General features: G+C 38.0%; 1 protein-coding gene across 1 annotated transcript in view; it reads left to right on the top strand.

The window, feature by feature from the left end:
- Positions 1-26,202, top strand: part of LOC135073257 (semaphorin-2A-like) — a 59,763-nt gene extending 33,561 nt beyond the window's left edge. The window contains exons 2-14 of the mRNA XM_063967368.1: positions 10,175-10,262; positions 10,845-10,896; positions 11,401-11,571; positions 11,674-11,944; positions 12,252-12,482; positions 12,753-12,898; positions 15,849-15,964; positions 19,714-19,868; positions 20,719-20,899; positions 21,489-21,764; positions 22,946-23,080; positions 23,478-23,586; positions 24,034-26,202. Of these exons, the coding sequence (XP_063823438.1) occupies positions 10,175-10,262; positions 10,845-10,896; positions 11,401-11,571; positions 11,674-11,944; positions 12,252-12,482; positions 12,753-12,898; positions 15,849-15,964; positions 19,714-19,868; positions 20,719-20,899; positions 21,489-21,764; positions 22,946-23,080; positions 23,478-23,586; positions 24,034-24,108 (2,006 nt within the window). The 3' untranslated portion in view covers positions 24,109-26,202. The remainder of the gene's footprint in view (positions 1-10,174; positions 10,263-10,844; positions 10,897-11,400; positions 11,572-11,673; positions 11,945-12,251; positions 12,483-12,752; positions 12,899-15,848; positions 15,965-19,713; positions 19,869-20,718; positions 20,900-21,488; positions 21,765-22,945; positions 23,081-23,477; positions 23,587-24,033) is intronic.
- Positions 26,203-27,977: the final 1,775 nt, after the last annotated feature.

The raw sequence follows: 27,977 nt of genomic DNA, 5'->3' as shown, positions 1-27,977 counted from the left end.
TATTTAACTTTAAGTTTATAATTGCACGATTTATTGGTCGTAAACTTAAAGCGCACCATAAGTTTAATAGCCCATTTTTTACACTTAAATATTTAACTTATTCTTGTTAGTCGTTTATTAAAGAATATAGTTTGCGAGTCGGAATAGAGCGTCAATATATTGTTTTAATATGGCTATAGAAGCCGAAGTTTATAGCATGTTTATATGTTGCCCCACCAGAGAGCAGCTGTTACGGTTATGAGTCCGCTGATCAGCAGTGGCTGCGGTATCTAAAATCTAAATTTAGAAAAATGCATCGCGATACTGGGTGACAGGAAGCCCGAAGCTCAAGCGTAACTACCATTTTTTGAAGAAGTGACTCTGGATTCTTCTACAGACACATTTTTGGGGTAAAAACCTTTCCTTTAATGAAATGAAGTTTAGAACTAGGCTTTTAAATGGTGCCAATATTGGTGGCAAGTGGGGATGCATATGTTTGAAAGTGCTTGTCGCGGGAGGGTCGATTTTTGTGATGACCAGTGTAGTTTGCGAGTCGGAATAGAGCGTCTATACATATATTGTTTTAATATGGCTATAGAAACCGAGGTTTATAGCATGTTTATATGTTGCCCCAACAGAGAGCAGCTGTTACGGTTATGAGTCCGCTGATCAGCAGTGGCTGCGGTATCTAAAATCTAAATTTAGAAAAGTGCATCGCGATACTGGGTGACAGGAAGCCCGAAGCTCATTTCACGGCGGCCGCACTCATATTTTACACTATCCAAAATACCGTTCGTTCGTTTCAGCCGAAAGACGTCCACTGCTGGACAAAGGCCTCCCCCAAGGATTTCCACAAAGACCGGTCCTGCGCCGCTTGCATCCAGGTACTTCCCGCGACCTTTACCAGATCGTCGGTCCACCTAGTGGGAGGCCTGCCCACGCTACGTCTTCCAGCTCGTGGTCGCCACTCAAGAACTTTCCTGCCCCAGCGGCCATCAGCTCTTCGAGCTATGTGCCCCGCCCACTGCCACTTGATTTTAGCGATTCTGCGGGCTATGTCAGTCACTTTGGTTCTCCTACGGATCTCCTCATTTCTGATTCGATCACGCAGGGAAACTCCGAGCATAGCACGCTCCATCGCTCTTTGGGTGACCTTGAGCCTTCTTATGAGGCCCATAGTAAGCGACCACGTCTCAGAGCCATACACCATCACTGGCAACACACACTGGTCAAATACTTTTGTCTTGAGACACTGCGGTATTTCGGACGTGAGAATTTCGCGAAGCTTCCCGAACGCTGCCCAGCCGAGTTGGATTCGACGATTAACCTCTTTCTCGAAGTTGGACCTACCTAACTGGACTGTTTGTCCCAGGTATACATAATTGTCAACAAGTTCGAGTGTAGTGTCTCCAACCTTCAGAGGAGTGGGTACAACACGGGCATTTGACATAATTTTTGTCTTGTCCATGTTCATTTTAAGACCCACTTGTTGAGAGGCTCTACTGAGGCCATCGAGCATTGTGTTTAGGTCCTCCACGGTCTCAGCCATGACTACGATATCGTCCGCGAAACGAAGGTGTGTGATATACTCGCCGTTGATATTTATGCCGAATCCGCTCCAGTCCAGAAGCTTGAAAACATCTTCCAGGGCGGTGGTGAACAGTTTCGGAGATATGACATCTCCCTGTCTCACCCCTCGCTGCAACTGGATAGGTTTCGAGTTCTGATCCTGGAGGCGGACCGACATTGTGGCGTTTTCGTACAAGCCCAAAATACCGTAGTGCCGGGTAAAAACGAAGCTTATTCACACGTATAAATACCCCTTATCACAACCACCCAGAGCACAGTTTCCCTTGAACGTGCATGTTCGCTTTTATCTTGCTCTACAAACTAGTTTCGCCATAATGTATGCTTGCATGTAAGCTAGGACAAAGAATGAAAGTCGTTACTCCATATTATGTAAGTTTTACCTGGTGTCGTATAAACACATTTTATGGTCGATGTAAGCTACAGATAAAACGGGATTAATTATAATTACGTAATTAATTCATTAAGGAGCGCGCTACAGTGGACAATAACTTCTTAAGCGAGGAGTCATGAGTTTGATTCCTGTGCCACTTATTTTAAGAAAAAACCTATTTGCAGTCTTGTAAATGGTTGGATAGTGTGGGAAAGGACTATGGAAAAAACATTTAATTAAGGTTACGATTTAAGTTTTCTTGACACGAGTACCTAACAATAATGCCACTAAGAATTAAAATTAGCATTCGTTGTGCACAAAATGCGAACAAAAATGAATAAACATAAGGTTTCATTCTTCTGTTGGTGTACTTGGTGTACAATCAAATACACAAGTGATATCTCCAGCGCAGCGCAGGCCACTCAACGTGTAGAGTGCTTTTCGATATAAAGGCGGATTAAAACCTTGGAGATCGTGCATCGGGACATATTACAGAGTGCACTAAACCGCCTTATCTACCCTACTTATTTAGACAAATGGCAACTTCTTCCGTAAGATGCATCTATAACCAGCATATAGATAAGATTTTATGTTCCAGTAATGGTCTACTAGGTAGCTAAAATGTGAAGGGGCTTAAAGTACAAAAGTGGGTATAAATGTAAAGCGGCCGTCGCATTCAGTGTCCCGCTGTGGCGTGTTAAAAGTAAAAAACTGCGTGAATTTAGTGCGAATGAATGCGGGATGTTATCTGTAGTGTTACGTGCGAGTGTTTTATTCGCAAGAGCGTTTACATGATAATTGGTGGGACGCGAGTAATTTTGCGGGTGTTGGCACGCGGGCCGGCGCGGGCACAATCGGCGCCGAATCCGCCTTCACCTCCGCGGCTGGTCCACTCCGCTGACCTACATCCGCTTTGGCACCGCTCACAATCGCCGCTTCAACTTAATTATCCCGACACTTCGTGCTCTCCTAACGACTGCGCTGCAATCGGCCGATTTAAGGGGGCGTTCTGACCTGCGGCTGCGAGCGTATCGGTCACGCTCGGCGCAGGCATCACGCCGCTCCGGGTCAAACGGGAGCCGCAGTGAAGATGACGTTATGCAAATCGCGGCTTTGTTGCGATTCCAACATTTGTTAGTCAAACACTCGGCGTTCCTTTCACGAAAATAAAATTGTGCCAGAGTTCACGTTGCCGGGTCGCATCGCAGATAGAATAAAGTAAAAATACGACACATTGTCTGGGTGCCACGTTACGGACATATACATATAATGAAAGAGGGGGATTACAATTTGCCTTTGTGACGGCGTCGTCCAATTACATTAATCTGGCGTACTCGTGCCTCGGCGGCGCCGCCGCAAGCAACTTGATTAAAAATTCTATTAGTTGAAAAGCACGGGCATCTTCTTAATAGATAAAGTGCACTTTGCTAGTTTGTGGTGACTTACGCATCAGATTTCATTAAAATTCATGTTCATGGCATGAGCATTACAATAAAAATAAAAGAGACTGTTTTAAAACAGTAGATTAGGTTTTATTAAAAGAATGCATTTTTATTGACTCTAACTAACCTTAACTAATAAGAAATAAAATTAGGTAAGAATAATTGCACTGCACTGCATTCCTAGAGTGCTCGGAAGTTATATCAATGCTCGGAAGATATAATCGTAACTTTGGATAAAATTATTGTAGGTACAAGGTATTCAATTATATCTTTAAAACTGCTAAGTATCTACGATAATTAAGGTTTTACATCACCTGTTAACAACTTGGACAAGTAAGCTTAACACTATTTCGCCTAACTTTACCAAGAATCATCTCAAATTTAATGGCAGCCGTCAAAGTGTTGGCAAGCTGAGCCGCATCGCCCCGCCCGAAATGAGTTACAGCGCGGCATAATGTCGGCAATTGAATTAAGCGAGGCGTCGCTCGTCACCTTACCGCGTAATTGTACAGCCGAAATCCGTGTAAAAACAACGGGCCGCGTAATGAACGCCGCGGGCACTGCTGCCCGACTCCGCCACGGGAAAATTCAATTTCCCACAGTTTTGTATCGAAAAAAGTGATATTTTAGAATTTTAGGACACCTGTGAAATTCGTGTATGTTTGTATGTATAGGTATGCAAAAAATATAGGCCGAATTGAATTTAACCCACTTACTCCTACCAGGTGTTATAACACCGCTAAAAAGTAGTTCGGAATATCCTCAGATAAATTATAAAAATATCGAGAATTTATTTACTGTTCCTTGTATTTTCTCTTCATTACGAATCAAGCTGTAATTGAGTATGTTCGATATCGCATATTTGCTTTATTTTGTTAGTATTTTACTATTTTGAATTCTGTTATTTAGTTTTGTGCAAAAACGTCTTATAAAAGCTAAGATATTTCATAAACTTGCTAGTGATACCTCAGATTATACTAGTTATTATTTTAGGTACTACTGTTAGCTACAAAACTATAAACTTATGTTTTTGAAAAGCTTTACATTTTTGAGATTTTTTATGACAAAATTACGATCGGTGTTTTAACACCTGGTCGCATAATCGACGTCTAACTTGTATATTCATTAAAAGTTTAGGCCACGATATAAAAGACCGCTGAGACTTCACGAAATAGTGGAAATATTAGAAAACATTGACGACGATGATCAGATACCGAATTACATAGCAATTTTACCACCAGAAAATGCTAATGCAGAAGCAACAGATGAATATTCTGGTGAAGAAGACCACGTTACCTTACAAAATCTTCCAGGTTAGCCTGCTTCCGTTTATCTAACTACAGTTACTTATAGCGTGTAAGTTTTCTATTGCTATTTTTCGTGAATTTTCAGGTTCTCAACTTAGAGCCGAGGCAGAAGTACAATAAGACAAGTCTTCTTCAGACAAAGAGGATAACATCCCACTTTCTGATTTTTTTAAAGTAAGACGAAATGAATCTAATGATGCCTCCAATGCAGCTAGTTCTTCTGCCATGAAAGTACCTACCGCAATCACAATTATTACAACAATGCAATATAGTGCAAGTACCTTCTGTTAAAGTTTGTGCCAAAATGTCTAAAATATACATGGCAAAGCAGTTATACTCGAAACAATATTTATGAAGAATGGCGCCACAACCAGGGTCTACGGAGCTTACATCCCTATGTATGTACTTACTACTGTACTTGCGAGTACTACATGCAACTGACATGTAAAATTTGCAAGAAAAAATCAATTTGGTGTAAAAAAATGCGCCACGTACTAAAGTATCCTTGGTTATGATTTATGTCTCCACCATCCTCCTACCTCCTCTGAATAAGATTTTGGTATTTTTTAAATAAATGTGTATAACTTACAACTCGTTTTTAACTCTTAAACCTAACAAAATCATAGTATAATTTTTTCTCGTAGTAGTAGTCCATTCTCCGACCAGGTGTTAAAACACCACCCATTTTCCGGCTTTTCCAGTTGACCAAGAATTTTTCTAATATTTTTCTGTGGATACTTGACCTCTATTTAGAAACATACTAAAAATTTATAAAAATTGACAAGGATAAAAAGTTTCAGGAGTATCTGGGTTAATGTTTGGCGCTAGAGTAGAGTGCCCACGAGCTTTTACACTACATATTATATCTACCATACTGTTAGGTACGATTTTTAAATATTTTTCTTAAGATATTTTTTTTGAGTATGTAACTATAAACACTTCTATTCAATAAAATTCTAAGCTTTTAATTAGGTGCTTTAAGATAATAATTAATTACACATTACACACTATAAAACTTGTAAAGTGTAATCATAACATTAGGTATCATAAAAGGAACCTACTGTTATTACTTACCTATAGATGAGAAGGATTAGAGACTTTTAGATTTATCTAATTACTAATCAAATACCTACCTAGTTTCAACTTTATGCGTAGACTCCTGTCACATAAACCGTAACGGTCTCACTGTCTCAAAATTAAATAAATAAAAGTTGCGAGGAAATCCATGCTTTTGAACTAATATTAAGGAAATGTTTTATCTGTTCCAATAAATCAATGTGAGAATTCGAACAAGGAAAAAGAAGGAGTAAGTATCCAGTGTGGTTCCGGCGATGGTATCGCGGTAGGCGGCGCCGGCAGATTTACGCGAGGAGCGCGTATCGCCGCCGGTACATCTCGCCTGACAAAAAAACTATGAAACGGACCCATACCACAGATATTGTCAAGTTATAATTTAATTTTCATTACAGAGATTATAGCCTTCTAACTTGACTGATCAACATCTACAGACGCAGATGACTTTTTATCAAAATCTGTCCAGAGACTCCTCCAAGCATTTTAACTACACGCAATTTCCTCATTCGTTCAAAGTTCTTAAATACATCAAATTCTAATTCTTTAAATGATATTCCACACGTTACAAGGATCTTCAAAATAATATTGGACATCTTAGCTGGTGCACGATTTACGCGTGAGTGGTCTGAGGTGCGCCTTGAACAAATACTACTAATTGCTTTCCTAATTGCTTACAGTGTGCGAGCCGCCTTACCTTAAACCTGCAGAATCTTTTAAAACTCCGCTGCACACTGGTAGGGGACTCGCACAAACGTCGGTAAAGCGTTTACTGGAGAATTGTTCTTTTTAAGTACACACGGACTCTCTCTGTAAGTCGCCGACACTCGTATGAGCTCTTTGTAAATACGACATTATTTGAACAACGGCTCCGGCGTCTGATTTACTTAATTTTAGGAGGGCGCTAACCAACAGCGGATCTCATCAAATATTACGTGCTGAGCATCAGTTCTAGATAATCTCCAGAAAACGCTGATTATAATAGGATTGAACAAACGGGAAGTTAATTAAACATTTTTGTCTTTCCAAATTAAAACTAATTTTAGAAATGTGAACAATGTTTTACCTACAGCCTATTTCATTTATGATCTAGTCTAATATTATAAAGACTTGATTGTTAGTTTGTACCTATTTAATTTGCTCCGAAGCTACTGGAACGATATGAAAACTTCTAAAATCTACATTTTTCTTGATGAACAAAGGTAGTACAAAGCTCGTCATGACATATAAAATAATTTAAGGAATTCAAGAACGAAAGGTAATGTAAATAACAGTGACTTATAAATATATGAAGAGTCATTCAGTGTACTGATATTATAAATACTTTTTAAATTATTGGACAAGTATTAAACGGAATATTTCCAATGTGTAACTAGTTATCTCACGCAAGAACAAAGAAAGCAAGTTTGACTGGAACATCTGATGTCTTACCGAGTGCGAGTTTGTATGAGAATACATTATCTTTTTGGAATGCACAAGGCATGGCTATATTCAGCCCTTTTATAATCTTTTTTATATTGTTTTGTTAGCGCCATCGTCTTTTGTACTATTTGAGTCACAGACTTTAAAGACCAAAATAAGTTGGGAAATAGTTATTTTTATTAATGAGTATAAATAAAAAAAAATCGTTGCTAATAATTTTGTAGCTGGCTGGTTTCCCCATACTTGGTTTTCATTAAAAAGGTGACACTTTTTTTTCGACTAACGGCTTTGCATGGCTTGTGCGTTGTCAAAGGTGACATTTAAAAGTATCCAATTATTTCGCGCCATTTTCATTTGTTTTTGTTGGCCAAAATTAACAAAATGTCTATTTATACATTTTAAAATTAAATAAGTAAATTGGGAAAATTAATGCGGTACTCGTACAAGTCGCATTATTTAATGCAGTGTCAGTGAGAGATAAAATAAGGTACGTCATTTTAGTTTTTTAGTTGCGTTACCAAAACGAAATGTCTTAATTAAACCGAAGAATATTTTAAAAGCTTATAACCTTTGTTAGCTAAGTTGCTCATTAACCTAAAGCGAAGCAAAATACATAGCAAAGGAGCCCATTTCAAGATCTTGCAACTAGCAACGCTGCGACCCGGTAAAATGAAAGCTACCAGCGTCGTCCCAGCAACAAGAAACATGGAAGAGAAACGTGTGCATAACATTTGTATGTAAAACTAGAACCCGATACTCAAATTGAATTGAAAAATATATATTTCTTCGGGTCATATCACGTTTAAGATGGCTATGAGCAACTAAACTGAAAGTTTATGGAAAGTCGTTTTTGTCTTTAGGTTGTATCAAACTATTTAAGTTTGTACACATGAAATTGAAATTACTTACCTGTGTGGTCGTATATTGAAGCTTTTTATCTTTACCTATTCCGAGATGTTTTTCGTGAAAAATCAGTAAAATATTAAAAAATAATTTCACGTTTAAATTTCCTAAAACATTCATAGGAAACAACTATTAAAATAGCCTCGTGTGCGTTGTCGCAATTTGTTGGATCGTCGAACCGTTTCCTTTAGAGTGGCAATTTTAATTTTGGGAAAAGCCAAAAGCTGTGTACAAAAAGAGCAAATGCAGAACATCTGCCATGTGCATCCAGCGCCGTACGAGTATTGTAGGCGTACACTTGAATTTTAGAGCCGGCCATGCCATTCTTAATCGGTATCGCAGCTCTATTCTGTTTGTAGTCTTTAGTGCAGTGGTAGTAGGCATTAGTTTTATTTTGGAGTGGGTAGTGCGTAGCTAGTACGTAAGTGAGTACCTACTTTTAAATTCGGTAATTTAATATAATGAAATTCAGATTCAGGTCTTTATTCATAGAGATGATCAGAGCAGCATTGCTCGCATTTGATGAGTAGGTAGAGTCACCATACCGCACAGAAGAAACCTACTTTTGTAGTACACAAAAAAGGTTACACGCTCACTTGTATTCAATGGGCTCTTGTTAATTACCATGTTAATACAGAACGAACATACGTAAGCCTATAATTTTAAGCTTGGATAATATAATCAGTAATCATAGGCTCTTTATTCGTACGCAAACTGTACATCGGGTTCAGCAGTTTACTTGTTGCGGTATTTAACCAGCCGATGCTATCTACATAATGCGGTCGTCAGTGCCGGCGTCGCGCGATACTTCACCTCGTTATTATGTATTGGATTTACATTTTAACCGCATTCACCCGTATTGCCTATTTTGTGTAAATTAATTTATTGCGCAATTTAGCAACGCTATCTTCGGGGTATTTAGCAATTAATAAATCAGGGACTTATTAATTAGAGGAGCATGACGCGCCCCGCTCTTGGTTAGGTATAAATCGTTGTACACAGTTCGTTAGATATTCAAACAATGAGTTCATTAGCGCTGTAATCGCTGCGGTATTCACCCGCCCCGTACGTTGCAGCAAAACACACGCGCCCGGTCAAGTGTGGATGCCACGCCAAATTATTTATTTGCCAAATGACCTGTTTTATGTTAATGTGACAAATTTTGCAAATTTTACCCGTAGTAATGTTGAAAATAAAATGTCACTTTGGTGATTTAAAGACCAATTAGGCATTGTAATTGGTAATTTCACGCTGGCCATTTTTATAGCGTAGGACTTAAAACATAAGAATAGAAAGCTCTGTTTTACTAGTTATGGTAGGCGTTCGCAGTAAACCGCCAGTGGTATTTTCGGATAGTTACCATACAGTAAGCAGCCATTAAAAGATATCCAGTTTTAATATATTTAAGTAGCGGTTGGTGTAAAACGCCATGAGGCGGGCGGCGGTGGTCACGTCAAGTTGCGTGCCTGCGCAGGACCACCTGCCAATAGCTGCCTATACTCCGGCCGGTTATAATTAGTCAGCCCAAATTGCCGCATTTGTTTTAAAAGGAAATAATGGCTGTCTGAGAAATGTTGCCGCAGTTCCGCTTTTTTAATTTAAAAAAGAATTCTAAAAATGATAATCTATACTAATATTACAAATACGAAAGTAACTCTGTCTGTCTGTCTGTCTTGCTTTCACGCCTAAACCACTGAAGCGATTTTGATGAATTTTGGCATAGAGATAGTTTGAGTCCCGGGAAAGGACAAAGGATAGTTTTTATCCCGGTTTTTGAAACAGGGACGCGCGCAATAAAGTTTTTCTGTGACAGACAAAATTCCACGCGGGCGAAGCCGCGCGCCTAAAGCTAGTTATTAAGTATTAATAGGTTTCAAGACCTGATGGAACCACTATGTTTTTTATGGATGTTGACTAACAAATAAAGTTTAGAATGCTCTACGAATTCTGCTGTTAGCTGTACCGCTTCCTGATTGCTACTGAACATTATGTGTACCTATACATAGCTCTATAAATCTACGTACGAACTTCGGCAAAACTTTACACATAAAATGATTCCTTTTTTACAATTACCTTTCTTTTTGTTCCAGATAACATACGAGAGTTTTCTTGCGGCAACCTCTTCTACCGCACTCTGTACATGAACGAAGATAGAAATATATTATATGTTGGTGCTATGTGAGTATAAATCATTATTTAGCAGCTAGGGACTAAAAATCTTATTGTGAAAGTGATGCTTTTTTGTATTCCCTGAAAATATGACTATCGTTTTGTATTCTCAGTGTTTTAGCTGGAGTAAAACACTTGTATTTTTATTAAGTAGTCCTTGAGAAAATCCCACTTCGCTGGAGGATTTCATTAGTGAAATTAAATTTTCAAAAAAACAAATATTTAATTACTCTTCCAATTTCGTTAAGAGTTCCATTAAAGGCAATTTACAAACTAGACAAAAGTAGGGAACAAATTATTTAAGTAAGTGGCATAATGTAGATGGGCCGACTATTCTGCGTAATTTATACGGCTCGTTGAGCGGAGACTTGAGCAAATAAAATAAATAGAACGGTCGCATTCAGCGCATATGCTCCTCCGCCACAAAAAGTGGCGTTCGTTCCATTCCACCGCGGATTGTCTACTTACTCTTGTACACTCTTCTTTTATTCCCCACAATTTAAATGCGAGTCGAGAACTTTTTTCTCACAGCACACGCTATTGCTCAACAGAAAACTATTTGGGCGCAACTCATGGACACTTTTGTTGCAGGGACCGAGTGTTCAAACTGAACATGACCGATATTAGTCAGTCCCATTGTGAGGTAAGTTCACGTTGTAAGCTAGCAAAATACCGCGAAAATGACCAAAGTTGGGAAGGTGGTCGTATGAACTTGAGAAATATCTTTCTAAGCTGAAAAGAAATGTTTTCTCGTGGTCGTTAAGAACGAAAGTTCTGAAAAGCCACTTTTCCGGTACTACACAATTTTAATGCTCCCCACACATAAGGCTTTCCTACATTTCCACACCTAAGTGTCATAACCTTTGAAAGGCAAAACTCTTATGTAAGCGCTGCACTTTATACTTGCAAATTTCACTTCACTTTTGTGCTGAAAGAAAAATAAGAAATTAAAAATGTTTGAGTAATCCGTTAACATAACAGAGTACGCTAAATAGCCTTCGTTATGATGCATCCACTTTGGTCGTTGAAGGTTTTTAAGTTAATGAGACTTTGTGTTATGTCTAAGTAATGAATTTTGATGACTTCGCATATGAGTGCAATACGTGAATTTAAAGTTAGTAGCTACTTTTATTTATATTGTTTGTAGAGGGACGCATTGCTACTAGAAGCTAGTAACGTGGCTCGGTGCGTGAGTAAAGGCAAATCCGAGCCGTTTGAATGTCGGAATCACATCCGCGTGCTTCAGCCTATTGGAGACGGCGAGCGGCTCTACATCTGCGGTACCAACGCGCACAGCCCTAAGGACTGGGTGGTCTATGTGAGTATTAACGCTACAGAAAGCTTGTTACATGAATAAGAGAAAATGGGAGTCATTTAAGTGCTAGAAGTACAAGGATTTACATAGATCATAATGTTTCAGTTAAACTTAACACATCTGCCACGCCACGAATACATCCCAGGCGTGGGCCTAGGCGTCGCAAAGTGTCCATACGACCCAGCAGACAACAGCACAGCAGTTTGGGTCACAGAAGGCAACCCTGGAGGACTACCAGCTATCTACGCCGGAACCAACGCGGAGTTTACAAAAGCTGACCCAGTCATATTTAGAAATGACCTGTTTGACTTCAGAACAGGACAGAAAAAGTTCAACTTTAAAAGAACACTGAAATATGACTCAAAGTGGCTCGATAGTGAGTATTTTTGTTTTATTAAACTTACAAAGTTCAATGTTGTAGCTATTTTAATATTTACGAATACTTCATGAGTTAGAATCTATCATTTTTAAACGAAATACAATATAAGTAGATAGACTAAATTATTTTTAGTTTTGCCACCCACTAGTTGTTCGCAAGTAAAGTATTCTAAAACAACCAGCTACATGCTTTTGCTTTACAACAGTTTCTAGTTAGAAAGCTTGTATTTTCTTTACACAGTAGTGTTTTAATTTTGTACGATATTTTTAATTTCACAGCGTTAAAACGGTCCTCTTTGTTACAGAAACCAACTTTGTCGGGTCATTTGATGTCGGGGAGTATGTTTTGTTCTTCTTTCGAGAAACGGCAGTGGAGTTTATGAACTGTGGCAAAGCAGTGTACTCTAGAGTGGCCAGGGTCTGCAAGCACGATACCGGCGGCAAACACATACTTAGCCAGAACTGGGCCACCTACCTTAAAGCCAGACTTAACTGCAGCATTCCAGGAGAATTTCCATTCTATTTCGACGAAATACGTAAGCACATTTATGATATTATACAACTAATTAAGTCAATGCTGTTTTAAAAGTTACTTAGAATAAAAAACATTAGACAACGGACGAAAGAGATCCTAATGAACATAATTACTTATAAAAAAGTTGGGTGCTAATTAAGATAAAACCATTGTCGGCGAACAATGTCGGTATAATTACTTCAATGTCTAACTTTTGCCCATTCATGTTTCAGATACAAAATAGGTACTTTTTGATTTTTAGAAGGTTCTTATTTTACAATTTTTGGTACAGAGAGCGTGTACCAAATGCCGGGGGATCCCAGTAAGTTTTATGCGGCATTTACGACGGGCGCCAGCGACGGACTAGTGGGCTCTGCTATCTGCACGTACACCATGGATGACATACAAGAAGCCTTCAGCGGACGCTTTAAAGAACAGGTCAGTATATACCAAGCTCAAGTCTTACTATTCCATCCTAATGAACCACTATTTGGCCCGATTTAGCCAGTTCGACATCTCATTTTTATTTCGGCCAATAGGCTAGTTTCCTAAAAAAAATTTTTTAGTCCGTCAATTTTAATACAAAAAAATATTGGATACGGTATATTTTTAATTGTCAATCAAACAAATAATTACAAAGTTATAGTGCGTTGAAGTTCCGCGCGACGTCACAAAGTGCTGCACTTTTACGCACTCACTGACGTCACGGGCCTTTTCTTTAGAACTTTGGCACGCTTTATCTCTTTACATTTACATTAGTTTTAAAAAGTGAAAAATATGTGTCGATTAGTTTTTGATAAGCTAACTGACGGAATAATTAAAACTCTTGCTTTTTACCCAGGAAACATCCCTATTAGACTAATTCAAGCCTTTAATACTACAATCAAATACCAATGTGGTAAATACCGGGAAAAAAATGTTTTTTTTAACAAGTATTCAGAGCACTTTTATCAATAATTGTTACTAATATGCAGGTCTTATGCAACTTGCATGTCGCAAACCTCAAGGGTAGCGCATTTCTGCAAGGAACCGTAATAAGCTAGTGTTTTTGATAAGGTAAAGCCATGAAAATACGTCTCTTACTCTAGCATTAGTAATATTGTTTATTGCGATGCTAGTCTGAATTCTTCAGTGAAACAATTTCAGTGCATTTTCCAAGAAATTGGGTCAGCTGGCGTGCATTAAATAATTATATTGCTTCATTACCGGAGTAATGGATTCAAGAACGCAATGAGTTAGTGCTTCTACAGCAATGGATGAAATAGCTGGGAATAGTAACTTTTTTGAGAGTAACGTAATAGCTTAGTGAGAATTAGTAACAAGCGCTTTGTTTGCCGGCAATTTTGCCATTCATAAATATTACGTTTCTATTTCATGCAAAGCAAGATATTTATTACTAGGGTAAACCAGAGAGTGATTGCCCACTGGTAGTGATTGCCCGCTTTAAGAATAATATTGTCAGGTGCTGACTTTGAATCACTCTAGTTAGATTTGAATTTACTAAGTAGATGGCTCCGAGATCAATGAACAGTAGATTTAAAATTTACAATAGGAAACACTAAAAAAAAAACAGTTATGGCGGATTTTGTCAAGACGGGTGAAAATGTTACTCAGACAGGTAAAGACTTTAACAATTTTACTAAGGAATTACTTGCTTGGAGGTAAATTTTTTTTTGCAAGTTATTTAATATCAACTAATGGTGTATAGTCATGATGAAATTATAAGTGTTTTCTCCATTATCAATGAAAATAACTGATAAAATTTGATTTCTAACAGTCATTTTAACGGTGGGTAATCACTGCACGTAAATCTGTATATTTTTAGTTATTGCCCACCATAATTTCAGTTATTGCCATATGTTAATGTATAGTTATTGCCCAGGGCAATTATTATTAGAGTGTTGCCACCATGCAGTAGCAGTGTTTAAGTTGCTCATTGCAAGATTTGTTTTGCAATTTACATGCATAAATATTGAAATGACTTTTAATGTTTCATTTTCAGTATGCCAAAGACTCCAAAAGTTCAATATAGCATAGAACATTTGCAAAAAGCGATCAAAGCTGTACAAGATGTACCTATCCAACAATTTATCTACAAGATAAATTGCTGAAAAATATGGTTTGGCTTGAAAAAATTCAAACGCAAATACAAAAACTGAAAATCCTACATTAAATCTATTACTGAAAATGTTAATTGTAAGGAAATAGATACAACTTTAGGGAAGAAAAACCAACAGCTAATTGAACATTCTGAGCAACCACTTGAACTGATATCAAAGAAGATAAAAAAATAAATACATGTAAAATTCAAATTTTTGCATCATCTATGTTTTGAAGTAGATGATTCTGTCTCTACCAATTCTGACTCATCAACATCAGCTCAAGAAATATTAGATAATATAGTTAATAAGGCCAAACGCAATTTATTTTGAAATTTTTGAAGACTGTACAACTAGAATTTAAGTTTAATGTTTTGTTATGTTTATTTAAAGCCTACTTTGTCATTTTAAAATTGATTATTTTGTTTTAAGATACTGGGCAATTACTGTGCTTTGATGTGGGCAATTGGTGTAAGTAATGGGCAATGACTGTACTTTTTGGAGGATTTTAAATTTATTTCAATATTTTCTAAGTTACGTAAGTTTTAACTAAAAACTGTTAATATTCTGTTTAACAGTTTATTGAGTTATAAGAAAAAAGTCATAAATGGTCGATAATTAAAATACTTTCTTTAATTTTTCATCTCAATGTTTTTGAAATTCTTAAGTGGGCAATAGCTATACGGTTTACCCTACATTTTAAATATTATTTGTCGAGTAAATTATGTTTAGGTGTTGAACATTACTAATTAATGTTTTATGCTTATATGAAGATGAAGTGAGTCTATTTAGGTGTAAGGAAAACAAATAGTTTTTTATTTCTTTGGTAGAGTGACAATATTTTGTCATTTGTGTCATTTACCAATAAATCCAGGTCAAATTTCTTTAAAAACACTTTAAGGTAACCCTGAACATGGAGTAAATAGTTAGTCACTCAAGTTTGCTCTCACTCAATTGGTGACGTCATAATCCTCCTTGCCACACAAAATCAAAGGTAGAGTCGCTTTTTAACAGCTCATACTTAAAATGTCAACTGACTAAAGCCTGGTCCGTGAGCACGTAGAATCCCTTCCAATGACCCCAAGCTACCCATCCTTGTCGCTCGCACGTAATTATGTTGCTGTCGCGCTCGCACACTCACTGCGGGCGCGCGTCGCACAGTCGCGACAGCAATATAATTTCGCGCGAGCGATAAGGATGGGTAGCTTGGGGTCATTGGATGGGATTCTACGTGCTCACGGACCAGGCTTTAGTATGTCAAGTGCCCTATAATATAGATGTATTGACAGGCGACGTCAAGTTCCGCGTGGCTGCCGGTGCTGCGCGCGCGCGTGCCCGAGCCGCGGCCTGGCACGTGCGTCAACAACACCGAGGCGCTGCCAGACAACGTGCTCAACTTCATCAGGTATGTTGTTTGAATTGATTTCAGTTGGTTAACACTACGTGACTGACGCTCATTCGTGACACAAGCATTATTTATCTTAGTAAGAGGGGCTATAACGGGACTATAAGTAATTTGTGTAAAAACAAATCTATATCTATAAAAGCGAAAGGTCACTGACTCACTCACTCATCACGAAATCTCGGAAACTACAAGTGCTAGGTGTCTCAAATTTTGCATGCGGGTTCCTTTTAGAACGTAGGTGTTCACTAAGACGGGATTTTACGAAACTCCACTCATAAGGGGGTAAAACGGGATCCACGCGTACGAAGTCGTGGACGGCTGCTAGTTACTAAATAATCTTTTGAAAAAAATCACTTCGATACGTCAATTGTGAAATCGTATCACGGCTGTTTTTTTTACTAAAATAGTAACTTTTAACAGCTACTTAGTTCACGTACTATACTCAGTTATTAAAATGTTTCATCCAACCTTTTTGGTTTTCCATAATTTTCTCATATACTCGTTGCTCCTTGCAACGAACTTCCATACATCGGCTTACATAATTATTTTGCTTACTTAATCAGCTTTATCTGCTAATTCTTTATTGAGTAATAGTGTAGTTATACCTATATACCACCAAACTACATACGTAATAATACCATCTGCGGGATTCAAATCCGCCACCGTAGTTGGCATTCCACATTCCAAACGCGACCACCAGATAAGACGGCTAAAACAATTAAATTTTATTTGTGCTTGTCTGATGTGCTGTCGCTGTTACAGAAATTGGCACACTATTTATCTTGATTTACTTTCTTAGTAATTAGTATTTACCATTAAATACCTGAAATCTTGTCGCAGAAACCTTGCCTCAGGTAATTTCTTGTTGTGACGCGTGCCTCTAATTGGGTCGTAGTTGCGCACTACTTGATGATGCGGTGAAATCCATTACTGAATCGTGCCTCTCACGGTTCTGCTTAGTTTAGGCAAATTGGTAAGATTTATCTAATCCCGAATTTAGACACTACCTGAAACTTCAGAATGTCGAATTCCAACTTTTTAATACAGATATAGTGGATAAACCGGTATCACTTGAAACATTTACAATGACTTCAAAAGTTTTATAAGCAAGGGACAGTCTAATGTAGTAGGTAGGTAGGTACTGTTCACACACATTTCAAAACACAATAGTTGTGTCGTAACAATATGTGGCCATCTTCTCAGAAAAATAAACGCAAGAAAGTTGGCTATGACTCGCCGTGACCGTGCCTTTCGAAGATTTAAACAGGTCCGCAGTGACAGCAACTGGAATAGCTTCAAGGCTGCCAGAAACCGGTGCAATCAGATGGTAAGATCAGCCAAACGGAGGTACATACATAACAATATCCATAATTCTTCTTCGGCCGATGTATGGAAGTTCCTCAAAGGACTTGGCATTGGCAAAGCTGACATTAAACTCTCAAACTCTCAATTTTCACCAGATGAATTAAATATTCATTTCTCTTCTGCTTCAACTTTGGACCCTGATGTCAAAAATAAAACTATTGCCGAGGTAACTACCACGATCCCTCTCGTCTCGACAACCTTCTCTTTTTCTGCAGTGTCAGTCGATGTAGTCAAGAAAGTCATACTGTCGATCAAATCACAAGCGGTTGGCTTCGATGGCATAGGCCGGTACATGATTTCGATTCTGCTCGACTGCACTCTCCCTTTAATAACCCACATTATTAACTTCTCTTTAAGCTCTGGCACTTTCCCTACTTTATGGGGTAAAGCTTTCGTCATCCCTCTTCCTAAAATATCGAATCCCACCTTGCTCAACAACTTCAGACCTATCTCCATCTTACCCTTCCTTTCCAAAACTTTGGAAGCTGTTGTACACTCCCAATTCTCTAAGTTCATCTTCGACAACAATGTCCTTAGTCAGTTTCAATCCGGCTTCCGCCCTGGCCACAGTACCAGCACTGCACTACTTAAAGTGACTGAGGATATCAGAATAGGCATGGAACACGGTGAAGTGACACTGCTAGTATTGATTGACTTTTCCAACGCCTTTAATACTGTGGACCATGACGTTCTTCTGGCTGTTTTAGCCCAACTCAATCTTACACCTACTGCAATTAACTGGATTGCTTCCTACCTTCGTGGCCGCCAGCAAGCGGTCCGTATCGATAACTCTATTTCCCACTGGCGTGACTTGCTTACTGGCGTTCCGCAGGGTGGCATACTCTCTCCTTTACTGTTTTCTCTCTTTATAAACTCTATCACCTCCGGTATTGGCTCCTCTTGCCATCTATATGCAGACGATCTGCAACTTTACCGTCAATGCCACTTCAAGGACATCAACAGGGCTGTGGAGTATATTAATGCTGATCTTGATTACATTGCTGAGTGGTCTGGTCGATTTGGTGTAGCCGTCAACCCTAACAAGTGCCAAGCCATAATTATTGGAAGCCAGCGTCAAATATGTCACCTCAACGGTGTGCCACCGGTTAACTTTAATGGAGTTGACATTCCTTACTGTGCGAGCGTCAAAAACCTTGGCTTGCACTTGGACACCACGCTCAGCTGGAATGTACAGGTTGCGGAGGTCAGTCGGAAGGTTACAGCCACAATGCGCTCCCATCTGGAGGCTCAAAAACTTCCTCCCAACAAAAACTAAAATTTCCCTCATTCAAGCTCTTGTCCTCCCGATAATCGACTATGCCGACGTCTGTTACCCCGACCTAAATCAAGATCTACTTACAAAGTTGGATCGCCTTGTCAACAATGCCATTCGCTTTATTTTCTGTCTCCGTAAATATGACCATATCTCCGCTTACCGTTCCCAGCTTCAATGGTTGCCTCTCCCACTTCGACGCAAAGTCAGAATTCTCTCTACCCTTTTTTCAATTCTAAATGATCCCAACTCTCCTTCATATCTTAAGTCTCAGTTTAATCTTCTCAGCTCTACGCACTCACGTCAGCTCCGCTCCTCCAACAAGTCCGTTCTCTCCACCCCTCTTCACCGAACTGGTTTTCTCTCCGACTCCTTCCGTCTCCAGGCCATAAGGCTCTACTGGAACTCTCTGCCTGAAGAGACCAGGCAAGCGTCTAGTAAGTTTTCTTTTAAAAAATCTGTCCATAATCACTTCCTCCAAATGATTTCATCTTCATGAATTGTAATTTCAGTTTAACTCAATCATCTATTTTATGTATGTATTTATTTATTATATATTTTATATATTATTTATGTATGTAGCATATTATTATTTGTTTTTGTTTTCTTTCCTGCACTAGAAGTACCGCCAAACAAATTTCTTTTCTGCTCAACCCAAAGGTAAACTGGTCGAGAATGCTTTAGTGCATTAAGTTCGCCTTATGTACAAATTTATTTTGGCATAAAAGTTTAAATAAATAAATAAATAAATAAAAGTTATCAGAAACTTTAAAAGGTCAAAAGATGTTCGGACAGGCAATTAAAATGTATTTTTTTTAATCTTTTAGTTAATCATGTAGTATCTTGTGAAAGCCTTTTTATTAAGTTAATGACAATATAATTTCGTGGTACCCAAGAAGCTCAACAAAAGATGATCGAAAGATTTGATAGTGGGAAATTACAAATTAAAACACCTTTAGCCTTTTACGCAGCTTATAGAGAAAAGGGAAAATACATTTTTCATTGGTTTAGAGCTTTGTTACATACCAATAAAGACCAAAATATGGTGGCAAAAAATTCAGTCACCACTCATTTAAGGGTAAAAGTTGCTCAAGTGCTTTATTGTCATCAGGTCTCACCCGTTGATGGACTCCGCTGTGAGACACGAAGGAGATGCGCCAGCCTTCTACAAGAGGGACCTAGTGTTAACCACACTGGTGGTAGATCGACAGTTTGTCGACATGCTTGGGGACGACATAACCTACACCGTGTTTTATGCCGGCACCAGTAAGTGATACTAAAAAGAACTAAGAACTTTTAATCCCTGCACATTTAAGGGTTATTTCAGTGGATATGTTACAGCTACCGACGAGCATTTCAGTGAACACGAATTGTAATGATACAATTTTGTACATTGCAGCTGTAAGTAGGTTACAAAAGCGAATGCTTTTAGGTCAGTTGGTACTTTGAGCTGGCACCACTGTAATGTAATCGTCAACATCGAATCTCGCATAGCCATATTACAATACGAATGCTCCCAGTAAGTACCCATCTTTCGACACAGTTTTCAGCAAAATGTTCACAACAGAATTAATTTGTATTGCTTTTGCAAAGTCGTCTAATCTAACTATAAATGGGTTATGTTAATACCACATCGAGGTATTTGAATTTAAATTGAACAATTCAAAATCACAAACCTCTCAAATCTGCTAATTTCGAATACAAAATAGTTATTTTATTTTAAACAATTGTGGCCGGCTCTCTAGAGAGCCATTGGGTCTTGTGGAAACTGTCGTTTTGAACGTAAAATTAAGACTTTAATTTAATCTGTTTGCGAGGGGAATTGTGAACATAAGGCTATGTCTACACAATATATTCCAGAGAATTGAATCATTTTGCGCTTCATATCGCGGCACGTTTCACTTTTTTACAAAATAAACACTAAACCATCGTTTCGAACATTGTTCAGTCGTTAAGATTTCCACCACTATCATCTTATTTCTTTAACGTGCGTGTTGTAACAACTTATGTTATAACTCTGGTGTGTTTTTATAAGCTGTCATTGGTGTTGACTTGTTATTTTTAACCGACTGTGCCAGAAGGAGGGTTATGTTTTTCATTCATCTGTTTCCACCAGGCGCGGGCGAAGTGTACAAAATAGTGCAGTGGGCGGGCGGCGGGTCGCGCGTGGCCGACGTGTGGCGCGCGGCCGGCTCGGAGCCCGTGCGCGCGCTCGCGCTATCTCGTCGTGCGCACGCGCTTTATCTTGCGACCGACTACCGCCTGAGGCAGTTGCCTTTGCGCGTCTGCGCTCATCGGTAAGTCTAATTTGTTCTTTTGCATGAGATCCTTTCTGTTACCTGATATAGGTATTAACTAGGGACTTCAACATGTGAAGCTCGCGCTGTCCCGTCTTGCACACACGCTTTACCTATCTAACTACGGATTACCGTTTGCGGCAGCTGCCTCTGCGCGTCTGTGCTCAACGGTGAGTTTTCGGCCTAGTTTGATCTTTACAAGGAGTTACAAGTGTTAGCTCTGTACCAGCCACCGACTGCCACGTGCCTGTGTTCATCAGATTCATTCAGCCACCATTTCTCCACTGCAAGTAAGAGTCTGTTAGCGAGCTCAATCAAGCCACGTCTATGCTCATAACAAATTGCGAGTGGCCTGAATGACTCTCGTGAAGTTATGATCAGCGCGAGTCAATTTTGGATTTCTTTCTTAACTCGTTTTTGAGGAGGAGCTCAGGCTCCTCTCGTAACACAGGTTGACCCTTTACGAGAGCTAAAAATGATGTAAAGTTCAGTCCAAATGGCAATAACATTGCGAGACACCAGCACTTTTACCATTTTTATCAAACACAAATGTCCATTACATTAAAAGCCGCTTACATTTGCCATATAGGTACGACAGCTGCGTACGCTGCGTCCTAGACCCTTACTGCGGTTGGGACAAAGAGGCAGGCCTTTGCCGGCCCTACGCGCCAGGCCTGCTTCACGACGCCACCAACTCCACGCCTTCTATCTGCGAGGCCTCCGCCCCCCTTCGGACTGTCAGGGCTGGGTATGGCCAGAGTGTCCACCTGGCTGCCTTCGTCAAGACCCCAGAGGCCTTGAAGGACCAGGTCGTGGTCTGGTACCACCACTCTAGAGAGAAAGGGCGATATAGGATTAATTTTAAGTGAGTACAATTATTTTGTCATTGTAAATTGTTATTTTTAGTTGAGATTCTTTACAGTTATACTTTTGAGCTCTGCTCTACACTATATTTTATTTAGGTCATATTATAGGACCTAGGCTCATATAGACAATAGTACTACTAATTATACTAATTAAAATGCTTTGTTAGTCTTTGTATAGCGATTTCTCTAGGAGATAAATGGTAATTCTAGTAAAAGCATACATGCGTTGCTTTTATATTAATACTTATAAGTACAAATAAAATATGTAAACAAACGGATCCTATACAAAGTAACAGTTGGATATTCAGTTTCTAATTCCCGTTGGTTAATGAGTAAGTAGCTATGTCTACATTTTCATAAATTAAAGGGCTCTGGATCAAATACTTTATACGAAGTTTAACGAAGCGTATAATTGAAAATATATCACTCATAAATTGTTCCCCTAAACCCGAAGGGTCGCGTTTGCCACGTGAAATGAAATACACAACCATTATTTACCAGAATTGCGCATTTCTTGACGCATTTTATCAAAAAATAGTAGAATGCTTCTCACTTATAAATCCTTCTAAATGTGTTTCGTGTCACACGCGCATCAACCACTGTTTACATGTAATAGGCGTAGTTTATTTGTTATTCAATGATTTGATGCGTGTAACTTTAAATAGCTTTTACAGTAGATATAGCTGTTTAAAACTTGGAAACTAAATTATGAGAAACAAATTTATTAAAATGGATATCGTTGTTATCTTCTTGGAATCTAATAATTACTGAGTGTAAATCGCGTACAGCGTAGTTTGCAGGACTGGGACTGTACTGGGATTGTACCTACGATCGGTAAAAATAATGAAAACAATATTTAAGAGGGCGAAAAATTATTGTTGCTCTTTGGGAGTCGATGCGGATAGTTTAAAATTAGTCAAAGTTTCAGAATGATGAGGCCTAATTAATTTATCTACTAGTATAAGTTGTATTTAAAAAAAGAAACATACGGTGGAACATAGAACCTCCTCTTTTTTTGAGTCCTGACAATAGTGACTGAGTTTCTTGCGCTACTTCTTCTCAGCACTGGCCCATTTATATTATCCCGAAGCAGTGGTAGGTAATACGGGGATATGTAAAAGTGCTTTTTAAAAGCCTATTCACAAAAATAAATGAGGTTTATGAGTTTATTACTTCGCAGCTGGGAGCGTGTGCTCCAGACTTCGGAGCGCGGGCTGGTGCTTCTCTCGGTGACGGACGCCGACCGCGGCCGCTACGAGTGCTACTACGGGCCCACGCTCACCGCCTCCTACAACCTGGACATCGATGTCCACAGGTAAATAAGAAGTAGCTCTTTCTCTACATAGACTTAAGCCCGTTTTCACCATCAATCCCTAATATTTAAGTGACCCCTATGAAAACAAAATTCCTGTTATATGTTACCAATGGGGTCACTTGCTTGATTATTTTTAATAATTTTATAATAAATCAGTCCATTGCGTTTAGCAATTACCGTCAAACGTCTACATAGAAGCGTAACTAATGACTATGCTACGACGCTACGAGCTCTACGTCGTAGCAATATAGGAAAATAAAAGTTGTTAGTTGTTACACGTTTAGAGTTACTGGTTCTACTATTTCGTCATGAAATCCATTAAGAGCCTGAACTACGTTTTCAGAATGTCTCAGTTTTTTCGAATATAACTTCAGCTTAAACATTTCTTCCCACACAGATGTACACAGCCCAGCAAAACACAAGAGTACAAGCAAGTGTATTCGGATTGGTGTCACGAGTTTGAAAAATACAAAAGCGCGATGAAAGCTTGGGAGTCTAGACAAATGGTAAGCTCCACACACGCCCAACCTTTCCGTTGCTTTGTATTATTGATGTTGAAGCCTTTATTCATATGCTAGGTACATATTTCTGCAATTAATAAAACACAATTAATATGATGGAACTTTTAACTGCATTAAATTAATGAAAATAGCAAACGAAAGTAGCTACGGAATTTCAATTTGCAAAAGGTCAATGTGAAATCCATTTAATTTGCAACCAATTGAGCCTTATCGCTTAAATTAACTACCACGGTTCCGTAAACTGCATATTTGATGAGTTCTTTGTTTATTGACGAGCCGTTGGTAAGTTTTATTAAATCCAGACCGAAATGCGGAGCGTGTACTGGAGTCGTGATTAATTGTACTAGATGATTTATTAGCTATCCCCTTGCAAATGTGGACACGCAACAAAAACGGTAGGTATTGGTCACTAACGAGTTTCGCAATTTCCAGCAATGCTCCAAAAACCTGAACGCATCGAGCCAGCAAAACAGCATGGCGAACGAGATCGTCGCGTCGCTGCGGTGATAGGCCCTCTAGTGATTAATGAACGATTACGCCGACGTGAACTAGCCGATGCGCCCCAACCAGGATGACAGATGCCCCTATCGCCAGACTATGCCACTCACTTATCTGCAATCAGCAAATACGCTGCTTGGAAATGCGTTTTCGTAGATTGTTATAGGAGACAAAATGCAATGTTTCTACATATGGGTGATGAGACTGACAGAGTGTGCATCAATGAGTCATTCATTTTTATACCACGTGGATCACAGATTTTCTATGATTTATAACTGAATTAAGCAACTAAATTCTCGGCAATTAAAGACCTGATATATATTAAATAGATTGAAAAGCTATACTGAGAAATATTGTTCACGAAACTGAAGAGACATTGTATAAAATCGTCGAGATCAAGAGTTTATTTTCGTTAAAAAATTCTTTTACAAATTGACTCATTCGTAGCATCGAGAATGACTAGTAAGGGAAGCATTGAAAGGGGACGATAATGTAGTGAAGGGATGATCTGTTAGAATAGATTTGTTGCTCGTTCCGGGCGGCGCGCTTGATGGATCACTGACTTCTGCTCAACTTTGGTTACAAGTTCCTTTTGTTTGCGCGCAGATCGTGCGGAATAATATCGTATGGTTCGTGTCGGCGAAGTTAATGTTAAAGTATTGTTGAAGAAAGCGACTGAGTAATATTATTGTAAGCCGTGAACTTTCCGACGAAACTTTTCTCGAACACTGATTAATCAATCAAAATGGGGCTTACGCTCGTCACTTGGATTGTAATGTAAATATTTCACTAAACACGTTGTTTCAAAATTATGAGGGTAAGATTCCATCAATACAAAATGCTGTGATATCAGTTCCCGTTGGAATAATGCCATTGTAAAATACAAAAATAATAAAGTAGCGTTTCATTTTGTTAAAAATTGATGTTCGAATGCATAAGTGTTTCAATAAGAAGACATTTTATTTTTAATTATTAAGAGCTCGATAAATGTACATTTAAATGCAAGATGAATTGGACTAATTGTATGTATAGGTTCATTTAAAACTGAATAAATTTTATAAAGCTAGTCTCGTCAGAGAGTTATAGGTAAAATAATGAGCAATATGAACGCCAATTTAGACCTAAGCGTATGTGTAATAAAAGCTTATTATACATAATCTACGAAATGAAGCGTTGACGCATAGACTTAATAGCATTTATAAGAATAAGTTTTGTTATTCGGTGACCACTGAAGTCATGTTTGACCACAGTTTCACATAAGTTTCATTATTGATTACATAGTTTCATTACAAAAGTCGATTGTTATTGAGTTATTGCCGTAAAATGTAATTTTAGGCCCGATTTCGGACTCTGAAACCGAATTTAATAGTAGTTATGTTGTTCACGTATTGAGTTTATTAAATCTCGCTAGAATAGTGCCTTGTGAAGCATGCTTACGATACGATAGAAACCTATTTAAATGAATTAATTAATATTAGATAAGGACTATTTTTGTGTACAATGTAAAAACCAGTAGAGTTTATGTAATTCATTATAGAATGTTAACAAATCATGCGTAAATGAAGCAATAATGTTCCACTGAAAAAAAAAAGTTGCCAGTATTAAAACTTGCAGAGATTAGCTAGTACATTACTTAAATTAAGATTCCATACTAGATTAATAAGCAATCGTTCTATTTATTTAATTATTTCTCAAATTAAGACAGTTCATAAAGCACAAGTTTTTAATTTATATTACCAACTTAAATCTTCCTACTTATTAAATTAATGCGCGTTTACATTAATACGTTAAATTGTTACCTAAAAGTATGCATTTGTAATTGTAAGCGTCAGTGTTAAAAATATTTTAATTCGATGAGGTATTCAAGTTACATTCACATTCACATTAATTAATACAAATTATGTTAATTTTTGCATCTACCACAAATGGAAGATTCGTTTTGTTAGTGAAAAAAATGTTATTGTATAAAATACTGTAAATAACGGTTTTTTTGGTAGAAAGATCGCTATTATATGTTTACTGTAAAAAATAAATGACTAAGCTATTAATATTATAAGCGATTGTTTTATAAAAGGAAAACGAAAATAAATTATTTTAGAACTATTATTGTGTGTTAATGGTCACCTACTTTCGTCTATACTTTCACACTTACATTAAAACCAGCTCGAACTAAGTGCCGCCAAATCTGAGATAAAAAATTAAAAACAAATTAACATTCCGTTTTATACATTCATAGAATTGTTTAAAGCTTGCCGGCACCCCATAGCTTTAATACTATAATCCGAAAATAAAATCTAAACTTCTTTAGTGTCCATTAACAAAATTAACGGTCACCCGAGTCGTTTTATCCTACTTACTAAGAATTTCACTCAATTACATGCACTTTTCATCGTCTCGCAGTAATAAGCTCTTGAATCTTTTTACGGTCAATGAAACCGTAATTCGAGTATCGTAAAAGTCGTCTGTCTTAGATTGGCGAACATCATAGAATTTAATTAGTGGGGAATAATGGCGCGTCTGAGCACTTTACGGCCAAATTAATAGATCCGCCGCATGCCCCGCTGAACCTAACTCAACTCATTTTGATATTAATTGCTGACCTAATGCCGGCACTCTTTAATTATTACTATAGTGGAATTTGAAGATAAATTTTGCTCCAAATTTAGTGTTTGAGTAAATTGTTTCAGAATGCTGGGCGCTAATTTGTAATTAAAGCATGACGGTGTTCATTAAAAGAGCATTAAGGATCTACGAAACGAAATACAATATCCACCGGGAAAAATACTTGACCTAGACACCGGAATTTCTGTTCACAGTAGTAGGTAGGGAAAAGGGTTGGCGAAGAACAAAAAATGTGTCTTATTTCCTTACAGTTAAGTACCATTTTAAACATGTTTATCTTCATCAATTAAAATGTTGCCAAGTCAAAACATCAGACAAGTACCTATGTATTACCTAAAATGCCACCTAGTTTAGCTTGATGCGCCGGTCGTTGGTTTTTCACTTTCAGGAAATATGTTACCTAATAAAGTATTAGGTATTCCTTATTAAAAGCAAATTTAAATAAAATGGTTAAAACCAAAAATATATAACTATAAGAGAATGTTCGTACCTACGAGAGAAAAGAAAATGTTCATACAATAGATAAGAGAACTTTCGTCCTTCAAAAAATTTTAGAGCAAGTCATAAAAAATAGTTGGAAATATGTTTTTAAGGGCCCACTATTTCTTTGATATGATTTATATCAGTAAAGCTAAAATTAAAGTAATTTCCCACCTTTTCTTCGATATATTCTTAATATTAGCGAAAATTCCATATCAAATGGAATAATAAGATTGTACACACGAGAGATTGATTGCCCTCGCTCTATTTAACTCGACAGGCTTCCCTGGCCGGAAGGTTACCCCGTAAGTTGATATCTATATTTTCGGCTACAGCTTTCTCTCTCGCCCACGCCGAGATTCTGGCATTAGCGAGAGTGACAGATGGAATCGAAAAATCGGAAATCGCATTGAAGAGTAGTCCCCAGGGTATCCTTCCGTTTGGCCAAATTACTTTTCGCCAAATTTCACTTCGCAAACAACTTATCGCCAAAGTTTCATTTCCCAAATAAACTTTTAGCAACTGTACTTTTCGCAACTAATTCATTTGGTCAAATTATCATTTGGCCAAATTTTACTTGGCAAATGTTTAAATAGCAAATGTTTTATTTTGCCAAATATTATATCCCAAATAATTTGTTTGGTCAAATTGACACTTCACATACTTACCCACCGTTTCCCACAAATCAAAGCATAAGGCAGATGATCATGGTTTTTGCATTGCAGAAAATAGTATGGTTGCAGAAAGTAGGTATTGCAGAAAATAGTAGGTTAGGT

This window comes from Ostrinia nubilalis, chromosome 7, assembly GCF_963855985.1.
Source record: "Ostrinia nubilalis chromosome 7, ilOstNubi1.1, whole genome shotgun sequence".
Taxonomy (NCBI): Eukaryota; Metazoa; Arthropoda; class Insecta; order Lepidoptera; family Crambidae; genus Ostrinia; species Ostrinia nubilalis.
This window is presented reverse-complemented; position numbering and strand designations above follow the sequence as displayed.